At 36.6% G+C, this 12,650-nt stretch overlaps 2 protein-coding genes across 8 annotated transcripts in view; both read right to left on the bottom strand.

Moving 5' to 3' along the window:
- LOC111469904 (protein FAR1-RELATED SEQUENCE 9-like) overlaps positions 1-1,951 on the bottom strand; it is an 11,126-nt gene extending 9,175 nt beyond the window's left edge. Inside the window, exon 1 of the mRNA XM_023115375.1 lies at positions 1,921-1,951. The gene's annotated coding sequence lies outside the window, so the exon portion shown is untranslated. The remainder of the gene's footprint in view (positions 1-1,920) is intronic.
- LOC111469749 (phototropin-2-like) lies at positions 582-12,395 on the bottom strand. Of its 7 annotated transcripts, XM_023115160.1 has the most exons (24): positions 11,967-12,395; positions 10,788-11,302; positions 10,527-10,709; positions 9,751-9,842; positions 9,421-9,679; positions 9,007-9,220; positions 8,458-8,528; positions 8,040-8,146; positions 7,778-7,827; positions 7,586-7,690; positions 7,445-7,504; positions 6,878-6,967; positions 6,060-6,136; positions 5,890-5,974; positions 5,394-5,474; positions 4,511-4,614; positions 4,020-4,069; positions 3,422-3,528; positions 2,835-2,957; positions 2,429-2,480; positions 2,092-2,204; positions 1,178-1,318; positions 889-1,028; positions 582-800 (listed from the first exon to the last, which is right to left on the bottom strand). In XM_023115160.1, exons 2-23 carry the CDS (start codon positions 11,264-11,266, stop codon positions 915-917), a joined length of 2,757 nt encoding a protein of 918 aa, XP_022970928.1. In that variant the 5' UTR covers positions 11,267-11,302; positions 11,967-12,395; the 3' UTR covers positions 582-800; positions 889-914. The 7 variants fall into 7 exon arrangements, with proteins under 7 accessions (XP_022970928.1, XP_022970924.1, XP_022970922.1 ...); XM_023115156.1 differs by having other exon boundaries at positions 582-1,028; positions 11,901-12,395; XM_023115154.1 differs by having other exon boundaries at positions 582-1,028.
- Positions 12,396-12,650: the final 255 nt, after the last annotated feature.

The following is a 12,650-nucleotide window of genomic DNA, read 5'->3' as shown; positions in this document are numbered from 1 at the left end:
TTTTTTTTTTTTTTTTTTTTTGTCGTTTCCCTTTTATATTAAAATAATTGTTATTATTGTTGAATGAGAAAATGTCAATAGATTCAAATAATAGTTGAGGGTGTAGATTTAATAAAAAAAAATTAGTTAGACTTAGAACATTTAATATAAAATTAAAAAATATTTTTCAAAATCTTCCTAAATATTTTTTAAATTGTCAACTTTGGCCTATTACGTATAGCTATCAACTTCACAATTTTAGAACGCGTCTTTAGGAAGAGGTCTCCACACATTTGTAAGAAATGTCTCGTTCCCATCTCTAATCGATGTGAGATCTCACAATCATACCCAACAAAGATCTTGCATATAGAGAGATGACTCAACGAGCCATTAGAGTTGGACTTCTTCAAGACCCTATACCGAAAACCATGTGCCAATGCATTACGAGGCTATAAAAATTCAATCCTACTCACTATGAGATCTCGACATCCAAACAAGCCTTGAATTTAAATGACATTTGATTCAAATTGCTAAAAAGAAATTCAAACAATTTTTTGCTGTCACTTATCAGAAACAGGCTTCCTATGAATCTTCCATCACATGAGATCACAATGGTCTGTTCTTGATGAATCAAATTACTAACTTATTGCTGAAAATTTTATTATCTGTTCCTTGTTATATAGACAGTCATACAATATACATAGAATTACAGAAAAATGATTATGATCATGAAATATAAATCACCTGTCATCCCGTCCCAAGAACACCGAAACAATTATCGGGGCGGCTGTGTATGCCGGTAACGAACCGGGACTTATTGACTGTGAGTGATGACAACAAACTTGGAATTATACAAGCCTAACCAGCATTGCAAAGACAGCTACCAACTTGTAAAAGGAAGTGGCTTACCATTTGTAATGCGATGGTGAGGAACTTCAAAAAAGATCCATATCCATTGTAGTAAGCACTCCATCATCTTCCCAGTTTACGTTCTTGGCAGATTCATCTTTCCCAGTAAGGTTAAGAGGTGATTCTAATGGTGGTGGGACCTTCGTACCAAAAGAACAAGCAGAATTTCAGACCATGATCAAGTTGTTAATGGTTCTGTTCTTTGGATAAGTTTGGTACAGGTTTTTTAAAGTGTTCATAGCTGTTCCTTATAAGCAATATAAGTTTCAAAAGTAGAGAGCATTCGTACCATGCATCGGATCAGCGGCCAGTTGATTGATTGGAAAAAGGGGTGCTGTTTGATTTCATTTGCACCTGTACTCGATCCTAAACGTCGGGCAGGGTCTCGTTGTAGCAATGCGTTGATCAGCTGCCTTGCTGCAAGACTTACCTGGAAGAGTGTATGTAAATCAGTAGGATTGAAAAATACCACAAGACTTCTGATAAAAAACTGCAAATTCAATGCATTCAACAGGGATTGGTTTCCACCAATGCTTTTTTTTAGTTTAGATCAAGAAATGATCATGTTGTGAAGATCTAATGAGGAGCCATAAACCTCCATAATCCCAACATGATAATGAATATGGCCTTGAGTGGTTTCTAATAGAAATATGAAACTAAGGACGCTAGACATGGCTTGCCCACGAGCATGTAGATGCTACATGGCTGACTGCCTATGGCTGATAGTAATAAGACCAATAACCTCAATGTGTTAGTTGAGCCCCATGGATATGACCAATTAGCCGATGCTAGTTAGACTACTGTTGTGAGATCCCACCTCGGTTGGAGTGGGAACAAAACATTTCTTATAAGGGTGTGGAAATCTCTCCCTAGTAGATGCATTTTAAAACTGTGAGGTTAACGGCGATACATAACGGGCCAAAGCATACAATATCTGCTAGTGGTGGGCTTGGGCTGTTACAAATGGTATCAGAGCCAGACACCGGGCGGTATACCAGCAAGGACGTTGGACCCCTAAGGGGGGGTGGATTGTGAGATCCCACATCGGTTAGAGAGGAATGAAACATTCTTTATAAAAATGTGGAAACCTCTCCCTAGTAGACGCGTTTTAAAACCGTGAGACTGACAGAGATATGCAACGGGCTAAAGCGGACAATAGCAGCAACGCATCAAGTAATATCTCAGAGAGATCTTTTATTTTACCTGAATGCTACTTGGGAAGGTGAGATCTTTGTGCAGGATGTTATCAAAAGTCTTCTGCCTGTTCTTTCCCCTAAAAGGCGTGCGGCCGTAAAGCATCTCGTACAACAAAATACCTGAATCCCAAACACAACCAGTTCAAGTCTTGAATTACAAAAGCATCACAACAAATCTTTTGGATAGTAAAATAAGCAGAGAGACATGTTTTGGATAGCCCTAGCAGTTTCCTCTAATTGGTTGAGTCATTACAGAGCCATGTTCACAATTTTGTGTAGATTAAGAAAGGGGAAGTGCAAATAGACACAGGAAAATAGTTTTGATAAGCCCACCATGGTCTTACCAAGAGCCCACCAATCGATAGAGCTGCTGTGGCCTTCCCCTGTTATAATTTCCTGTAATTGAAGTACCAATAAGAACTTGAAAAGAACTATAGTGATGAAATCATCATCATCTTATATGTTATCATGCTATGAAGCAAAATTATTCCAAGAAAGTACGTCTTTTTCCATGATTTCTCTTATATTTGAGCAAAAAAAAAAACCAATCAAAATCATGGATTGCAAAGACCAAATTATCTAGACTTAAGTAACTAGTCTTTAGATACTGAATTACTATTTTTTTTCTTTCCACGACACGCGAAATATATACCTCATATTCCACGACTCCACAAAGATGTCTTATTTTACAAATTAATCGAATAAAATTAGTATGAAATACGTGAACGCATAACAGGGGATTCACCATACAGGAGCAATATACTCTTCGGTTCCAACAAATGAGTTCGACTGTGTCATCGGCTCTGCAACAAATACTGGCGGTGGTTGACTTCGAGATCTCCTTCTACCGTGAGGCGATGGATACTTCACAATCTATGATTCAATGAGTACAATTAGAATTAGTAGCGTCAAACAAAGTAGATGCCAACAAAAATTTCCAAGGTCAACTAGCTTTTGCATGAGATACCTTGGTTTTTCATGGTTTCATATTCAATGATCTTAGATAGAATCCACAAGCTCATAATTAGTTTTTTCTTACCTCCCTGTCAGGGGACTATGCACTCCTCTTGTGTTACACACATATTTAATAAGAAACCCAACTATTTAATCAGCCTATCTTCTGCGTCTACCCTTTCATTTCCCCGAACCTCGGATATGGCATGCCCCAGAGTAGTTTGATATCACTATTCTTTTTTGTTTTTGCATGGAATGATTCACGGCTTAAGGCTTGTTTCATATAATTAACATCATTTCCCAACTTAAAACAATAAGAAAACCTTGGATATGAGCAAATAAGAAGTGGTTTTAAGATGGTTGAACAAGAAATTGGGAAGCACCTGTGGTTTGCAGGCTGTCATAAGCGATAAATCGAAGTCAGCAAGCGTAACGTGCCCATCCTTCTGGAGAAGAATATTTTCAGGCTTCAGATCTCGATAGATGATTCCTGTAGGAAATCGTGAAAAGTAAAAACAACGAACCTAAGGAAATTAAATACTTTTCTCTGATTAACAATGTGGTTCATCTTGTCATACAATATACCTTCCATATTATGTGTATTTTCAGTTACAGTAAATCTATGTATTTACTTACAACCCTTGTGAGTAACATCGAGATTGTTCCCGAGCCTTTTACCAAATCTTTTTGGAGTTCTAAATTGTTCAAAATGGTACAAACTATTGAAAAAATTCGGAAGAAGTATCTTAGGTCCAATTTCTCTCCTAGATTTAGAGTGAAATCAATGAATCTTCAAATCAGTATCATCTTTATAAATGAAGACAAAATGTTCTTGAAGGAAGCAATAATTCTAGTTATTCAGAAAATCCTACTAGAAGTTGATAATATTCTCAGACAATTGCACTCAAAGCATCAGATGAATAGGAAGAAATATTGTATGTATATTGGATGAAATCGAAGAAGCCGAAAGGTCATCGTTACCTAGACAGTGAAGATATTCCAAGCCAATGACGACCTCCGCAGCATAGAACCTGAAGAAGTGAATGGGGCATAACGAGTCAAGAGTGTGATCATGGCTTGGGTGAAAGAAGTAAGCATATATTGTTAACGTGATATAACAGAAAATATTTTTCAACGATAAAAAGATAAACTAATTTATCCTTTTATACAACTTTTGTTAAAGTTAGGACCTCATCAACTGGGTCTTCATCATATTCACAACTAATTTAGACTCCAGCAGGAAGAAAGAATGAAAATGATGTGCTATTCGTTCAATACTTTATTTTGCTTTGTTTCCCTATTTCTAAAGCAAAAGTGCTCCTAAAAGCAATTAGGCTAAAATCATAATGGATGTTCACAATTCCTTTCACCACATACGAAGAGCTTAATACATCACACGAGTAATAATCCAAATTCCTAACTTGCTAAACCAAAAATTTTAGGTATTTTTGCTGTTAACAAAAGTAGCGTACCTAGCAGAATCCTCTTTAAACAATTTCATTGGCTGCTTATCAAGCAATGCAAATAACTCCCCACCAGGGCAAAAGTCTGATATCAAACAAACGTGTGTAGGGGTCTGGAGAAACACATAGATATAGGTATCACTAAGCAGATGTCTTTTGTATCGTGTGCATGGTTAAACGAGGAATAATCAGGATGAAACACATTTGAACAACGAAACTAGACTAGCCAGTCTCTCAAGGCTGTGTTTTCAGTTCATAATTATAATCTATTGATCATCAAACTTTGCTCAACCGTATATCTACAACTTGCTGCAATCAACAATGATGACCTCGCATAAAAAATAACTAAACCTAGTAGAGTAGCAGGAAAGAAAAGTAGTGATCAACTACAGCTAATATCAAGTTTTCATGTTATTTATTGAAGCAAGGCATATGTCATCGTTGCGCCCTAGCTGAGGGAGGATTTGGTCATCCATACAATCTGTCTCATGAGTCAGATAACACATGAGATGCAGAATATTTCCTTATGGAAATGGCTCTTAACATTATAATGATCTGTGTGATTTTGAACCAAAGCCTTTTAGTAGGTGTCAAGGCATGCATGGTTGTGGTGCACTTCTGGTTAGAGTTCTAGTCTTCGTAACGACCCAAGCCCACCGTTAGCAGGTATTATACTCTTTGGAGTTTCCCTTTCGGGCTTCCCCTCAAAGTTTTTAAAATGCGTCTGCTAGGGTGAGGTTTCCATACCCTTATAAAGAATGCTTCATTCTCCTCTCCAACCGATGTGAAATCTCACAATAAACATTCCATATTTGTAAAAAGTAAGGATTGTTCTAAAATGTGCATATGGAATTAATTTGGAAAACAGATATGGGATAGGATATGTTTGCACCTCAAATGAAGTGTATAGTGTTGGAAGAAAAGGATGATCCAGAAGCGCAACGACTTGCCTTTCAATGCATGCTCTGTGGACCTTCAGAGAAACAATTAATCACAAATTACTCTTCAAACAAGGTGATAAGATGAAGTATCTGCAAAACTAGCTGGTGGTTCATTCAAAACCCTGTGATGTTATACTGAAGCATCTGCAACCCTGTCCAATTTTCAAAAATTTATTCTAACATACTTGTAGGCATGAAGTCTTCTTGATGCAATCATGAACTATACAGAGCTTTTGCAGAGCTTTCAAGAAAGCAGAAGCTAAGAAAAGTTGATTTTTACTAATCCGCTCTACGATTGCAAACAAGTGTATGAAGCAGAAATCTGGGGGCTATGCTAGAAAATCAAACCATGGTTTTCTTATATAAGACCTTGTTTCGAAAACAAGTGTATGAAGCAGAAATCTGGGGGCTATGCTAGAAAATCGAACCATGGTTTTCTTATAAGACCTTGTTTCGATTCAAAAGTGTTGATTTCTCCATTGCTTTCAAGGCATAAAGTTCGCTTGTACCTAGAAGTTCCACCAGATGAACACTGCAGCAAATATTCTGCATAAGTTAACCGATCGTGTACAAAATAAATGATCATGTTGAATGCATGTGGTAATAAACTACATTACCTGCCAGTGTCTCCATAACCCAGTGGTTTGATTGGCTTAAAATGTTGGAGTCCAATTTTTTCACGACGTTGAATAATCTAAAAAAAAAAAATTAATTATCATGAAGGAAACCAGTAAAAATATTTCTAGAAACAACATGATGTGCAAATGAATTTGCAATTCCCTCGTCAACTTTTGTGCTATAACTCCCTCCATAATGGAAAAGGGAATCTACACAGATAGTTGTTAAAATATATAATTGACAAGATTTGGAAGCTTATAACAAAAGTGCAAAGTCGAGAAGAATTGAGAGGTGTAACAGCCCAAGCCCACCGCTAGCAAATATTGTCCGCTTTGGCCCATTACGAATCGCCGTCAGCCTCACGGTTTTAAAACACATATGCTAGGGAGAGGTTTCACACGGTTACACCCTTATAAATGATGTTTTGTTCCCCTCTCCAACCAATGTGGGATCTCATAATCCACTCTCCTTGGGGGCCCAGTGTCCTTGCTGGCACACCACTCGGTGTCTGGCTCTGATTGTAACAATTCAAGTCCACCGCTAGCAAATATTGCCCGCTTTGATCCGTTATGTATCACCGTCAGCCTTACGATTTTAAAACACGTCTGTTAGGGAGAGGTTTCCACACCCTTATAAGGAATGCTTCATTCCCCTCTCTAACCAATGTAGGATCTCATATGAGGCAACTCGACAATTAATTTTTTGCAGAAGAAGTTCAGAGTCATCATAACAAAACAAAAAAAAAAAAAGAGCAGTGGAAACAATCAGCAATTTTGCAAAGAAAATAAATAAATAAATAATGGAGTACATAAGTTACCTTTTGTATAGCAGTCCAAGAAGAACTATGCTTTTTGTGAGGCCTTGGGAAGACTGGTTGAGAATAAATTGCCCACAAATCTTCTGGTCTCTGAAACAGGAATATTTGGATAATCAAATCACATCATCTATAGCAATCAAAATTTGAAACCCAACAATATATAGATCAATGTGAAAGGTCATATGTTTTTATTCCCTGTATCAGCTTGTATCAGCTTGTATCACATATATCAGCTCAAGCTTGAGTAAACATTCAGCTAAGAAGTCGATGCCGCAGAAATGCTTAATAATTTAATATGATGATTTCATTCATTCTTTCATCTTCAAATCTTATATGCTGAGAGCTATGCTTTTGTTAGGCAATAACACGAACTCTAGAATGATTCGTCGGTTTTTTGGAACACTCAACGATTGTATATAATAAATATCATAAAACTAAATGTTACACTTTAGTTTATCATATTTCATTTTTTTTTTAAAGAAAAATCAAGGAAAAAGTTTATTTATGGCAATAAAGATATTAGTTAGTTCTGTCAAATTCGAACATAGAGCAAAAGGAATACCTTACCAAGTTGGCATCAGGAAGTTCACGGACAGCCTCATCAACATTCTCTGCAGTGGCTCTAACCTAATAAAAGGACAAACGTATACTGATTATAAACCAAATGCTGATAATCAGCCTTTAAAGTAAACAGACAAAAAGTTATACCAGCATGGCACTCTCCTGCTCTGCTGTCTCAGAAAGACGGTTTTGCAAAGGTTCCACACGACCACTTCCATCTAGTTGTACACCGATAAAATACTGAAGCTCTCCCTATAAAAATAAAATGAGACTTAGAAGAAAAGGTTAAATGGGATAGAATTTGCAAATGATGGTTTACAAGAAAGTTTTCATAGATACCGTTTCATCACGCATCGGTTGCAAGTGGAATAAATTCCAGAACTTTTTACCTATCAGTCGTAAAATCAAGTTATGTTATACGCTGCTGCTAAATGATGTAATGCAAAATGTTTCAAAGTTCAAATCTAATATAAACTTCAAAAATACTGTGCGTAAAAAAATGATCATTAAAACTAAATCCCAAGATCTGAAGCAACATTGACAAGTAAAACTCATTAAAGTTGATCCTGTTCACCATCATAACATCACAGCATCTTCTTACCCGTCTTGGTATAGTTGATCAACTGAACAGTTATTTCTCTTTGTTCCCTAATTGCATCCCTAATCTTCGAGACGGTATCTTGATCTGTTTCAGGTCCTTGAAGAAACCTGTGTGATGAATGGGAAATCCACTACATCATTTATTAAGAAAAAAAACTTTTCTGCTAAAATTCAGATGAAATTTTGGCGCAAGTTAATCAGACCAGAATATTATGGTGAGAACCAATTGACTATATATGATGTAGTTATATTCTCAGCTGGCTATATGTTTAACCATATTCTTCTTCTTGACAATTATGAAGGTTTATATATTCATGTCCAGCAAGGTACAGAAGCTAAACTTTCTGAACACTCTTAAAGAAGGGGAAAGAGAGATATTTTTATAAAAAAAAAATTCAAATATGTGATGACATCCCTACCGGCAGTTCCGTCCCAAAATTTCTTCACGTGTATATTCTGTCAACTCGAGAAAGCTGTCGGATGCAAATATCTGCATACAAAAATATCATCATCGACAGCACTAAGCGTAAACATGAGACTCCTTATTTGCAATCTTTATTATATATGCAATTTAAACTCGACCAAAGATTATGCAAAACTTGCTAATATATTGACTGAGAAAGATAATGAGGCATGATTCGGTTAGTCGACGATGCAGTATGTTAGCAGAAGATTTATTGATTATCATAAGTACGAACAATGATACAATTTCTAGGCAATAAGGGAAAGTTATACAAGATCTGTCGACTAATTTTCCTCAATGATTTTAGTTCAGAAGGAACTAAAATGCAAACAATTGCGCCAAAGGGAATCACAAAAAAGTAGAAATATATTATGGGCTAAATTTTGCTTTTTTATGAGCACTTGAAAATTATTCCACATCTATGATTAATAAACTCATGTTCACTAAATGCTATCAGGTCCAATTTAACTATAACCTCTCATATAGTAAGAGAAAGTGGTCTTACAATTGGATTATCAGGAAGCCTTGGATCAGAAATGACGAAGTTTTTCTCAATGCGCTCCAATGTGGTAGCTAAATCAATTCCTTGGCGAATATCCCTTTCTCTTTCAGCACGGTCCAAACTATCAGTCCATTCTATTTCATCGGTCATCAAAATTTCTGGTTCAAGGGCTGTTACTTCAAGATTTCTTGAACTGCTAAGAGATTTCCCTTTTTTCCTGCAAGATAGCATAACAAAGAATATCCTGAAATCAAGCACTACAAAGTGATGATTACAAATTATATTAACCAACCATTTAGTCCGTGTAGTTATGAAATGAAGAATTAATTGCATGATTTCTGAAGGAATAAATCTTCAACAGCCATGATTGACATCAACAAAGTGAAACAATCAACACTTCAAGTAGGAATAACTCACCCCGTTAAAGAAACTCGACTTGATAACCTAGATTTCTTGCCTAAGCCATCATCTGTGAGGTCCTGTTGAGGAGTCTGTCTACCCGGTGAATAATTTGCAGCTGCAACTGACTTGGGAAGAGCATGGTCAAGATTAAACTTCTCCAACTCTTCTTTTTTCCTGGTAATGTCGTGACTCATAGCTCGATTATTAGATTGAGGGTTCTTCACAGTCTGAACAACCTCTGTGATGGAACCCAAAGCCTTTTCCTTCTGGCGAGCTGAACATCAAAAGTGAAAATTAGAGGTGAAGGTAGCATCCCATTCCAGAGAAATTTGGAAAACCAGTTACCATCATAGCGGATTAATGACTTCGGTAACCCATTCGGTCTTAATGCTCTATCAACTTTGCCTTCTGTGTACTTGCTTACTTCCACCTGCATTCTGCCAAAGAAAATACCGTTCTTTGAAATGAGATGGAGTTTATATTTACCAACAAAAAACATTATAATACTAAGACCAAAGCTCCAACAAACTTCATACAAATAGGGAGAGAAATCTTAATTTCTTGCATGTGACTAATAGTCAGAAGATCCTTAACTCGAGATTGCTCTACAAAGATTAAGAATCACACTACACCGAGTTTAGAGAAAAAATTTCATTCTCAAATTTGACATGGTGTTATGCTTCTTGAATTTCTTAGTTTCACAATTTTTTGCACTAAGAATCTTGGATCTTGCATAACTTTCTCTATTTTCTTTGCATATTAGTATCTCCAAGTTTTATTATTCTGATTATTCAATAAAATGTTCAGGGTTTGAGACAATATACTCCATGGTATAACGGCATGGGAGCAGTAACTTGAGAATACCGGTAACCAAGAAAGCTTCAAAAAAACGAACTTAGTACTGTTCGTTTATTTTTATTTTTTTCCGAAGTAAAACACTGTCGGTTTATCCATATTTTTGAAAGATAATCCTCATGAAAAATACACAGAACCATTTAACTGACGAAGAACACAATACAACCAAAAAAGGCCTGATCATGTTCTAGTATCAACCATCAAAGTCAAATGTCCATGCAAAAGTATCTGCATTAGCAAAAGGTCAGAAGAAGAAGAAATCCAACCCAATAAATTTGATAGTTTTGCCATTGTCATCCTTGATAGGCGTGATTGTCAGAAGATTCCAGAAAGGAGTGCCATCCTTCTTGTAGTTCAAGAGCCTCCCACAGTAGCTTTTGCCGTTCTTCACTGCATATCGAATTTTTTCAACTTCTTTCTGGTCCGTCTCTGGTCCCTGAAGAAAACGGCTGACACCCAAAAGGAAATGATCTTACCGGTTTTTTCTTTTCAATTACAGTGATTTTTCAGTACATAAATGATATTACCAGTTTTTTCCAATGACCTCATCTGAACCATAACCAGTCATGCCAAAGAACCCACTGCTCGCATACACGATGGGGCAGTCTGGTCGGGTGGCATCAGAGACTACAAATGTCTGTTCCAAAGAAGCCAAAGCATCCTTCAACTCTTGTGATACCCTTGGAAAAACTCCAGAGCTTTCAGTTTTTCCCGCGCCACTAATTTTCTCTGATGAACTTTTGCTGCCGCCTCCCTCCCCTGATGATCTTCCCACGATGGCCTTGAAACTGCCATCCTCCGCATCTGTTTCTACCACCAGTCCCCACTCAGCCGCCCTTTCTGCTATGTTTGCTTCTGTTGATATTACCCCTTTAGAAGAGGACTGCCAGCTTTTTCTGTCTTCTTTTGCTACATTTTCCGGAGTGTTTGATGCATTTGATTCCCCATCAAATGTCATCCACTTGTCAAGAGGCCCGTTACTGCTTATACCTCGCTTATCCTCCATTGCCAATGTCTCTCTTTAATTTGTGAAGAGAACAGCCTACCAAGTGATGTCAAATTAGAATTGGGACTTCACCAAGATTTCAAAGTTATAAATACTCAAAACAGCTGAGAAAACTGAGACAATCTTAGACGTCAAAAACAGAGCTTAACAGTGAAAAGGAAAAAGGAAACCCAACTACAAAAGAGATCAGGAAATGAAAACAGAGAGAAAAAGCCATCTTCCCCACAAACCAAAACTTAAAAAAAGTACAGACAATTCAAAAGAGAGCAGCTGACAAACAAGAAGAAAAAGACAAGTACCAGCATGATCCAATTATACAAAGAAAAAAAAAACAGAGTGAATCCACTTGGAAGTAAGTGAAGTAAGCAGAAGAAAAAGCTTCCAAAAATGGGAAATTCATACAATTCAGAACCTTTCAACTGAATTCTGGCAACCCAGAAACCATGCCTGGCTTAGAATGTGAAGTTTAAGAGATCAGGAAATGAAAACAGAGAGAAGAAGCCATCTTCCCCAAAAGCAAAACTCAATAAAAGTACTGAAAATGCAAAAGAAAGCAGCTGACAAACAAGAAGAAAAAGACAAGTACCAGCATGATCCAATTATACAAAGAAAAAAAAAAACAGAGTGAACCCACTTGGAAGTAAGTGAAGTAAGCAGAAGCAAAAGCTTCCACAAATTGGAAATTCATACAATTCACAACCTTTCAACAGAATTCTGGCAACCCAGAAACCATGTCGGGCTTAGAAAGTGAAGTTTCAGACCCAAAAACTCTGTGAGGGCTTTGATCAAACAGGTAATGTGCACAACGGGTGACGGTTGAAGATAAAGTCCCCACTTGCCAATAAACATGCCCCCCACCCAACCGTATTGCATACCCATGTAAAATAGAGCAAACTCCACGCGGCCGTTGATTTGGGCTCAGTTTATCCATAATCTTGTCCCTTTTTCAGATTTCGCATCAAGAGAAAACAAACGAAATTAAGGGAAATGTTTGGAAGGAAGATATATGAGGCCACAGTGGCTGCAGAATCGCATGAAACAAGTTTCTCCACGTCCGCGTTGAAAATTGAACTCCCCAGCTTTTTCAATGCCATAAAGCTACCACCTTTGTTTCGCTCTTTGTTGCTTGGATAATGTTTTAGATATGCTTATGGCTGTTGATGTTGCTTATCAAATAAAACAAAAACAATTATTCTTATAATTCTTATAATTATTACTTTCAAATAAAACAATAATAATAATAATTATTATTATTATTTGAGAAAAGGTAAATAAGTTTAGAATTAGTACCTATAGTAAATTTATTATTAGTTTCTTACATAAAAATTATTAATATTATTTAAAATTTTGATTAAAATATAATTCAAACTATAAAATTAAAAAA

This window comes from Cucurbita maxima, unplaced genomic scaffold, assembly GCF_002738345.1.
Source record: "Cucurbita maxima cultivar Rimu unplaced genomic scaffold, Cmax_1.0 Cma_Scf00041, whole genome shotgun sequence".
Classification (NCBI taxonomy): domain Eukaryota; kingdom Viridiplantae; phylum Streptophyta; class Magnoliopsida; order Cucurbitales; family Cucurbitaceae; genus Cucurbita; species Cucurbita maxima.
The sequence above is the reverse complement of the archived record's forward strand: the minus strand, read 5'-3'. Positions and strand labels throughout refer to the sequence as shown.

What these genes read in the sequence shown, in the direction of transcription:
- LOC111469749 (XM_023115156.1), bottom strand. Translation starts at nt 11,266, where the DNA reads ATGGAGGATAAGCGAGGTATAAGCAGTAACGGGCCTCTTGACAAGTGG. An exon ending in AACCGATGCGTGATGAAACG is followed by an intron (nt 7,691 to 7,777) that starts GTATCTATGAAA and finishes TTATTTTTATAG; the next exon opens with GGAGAGCTTCAGTATTTTAT. An exon ending in CACTTTTGAATCGAAACAAG is followed by an intron (nt 5,475 to 5,889) that starts GTCTTATAAGAA and finishes GTTTCTCTGAAG; the next exon opens with GTCCACAGAGCATGCATTGA.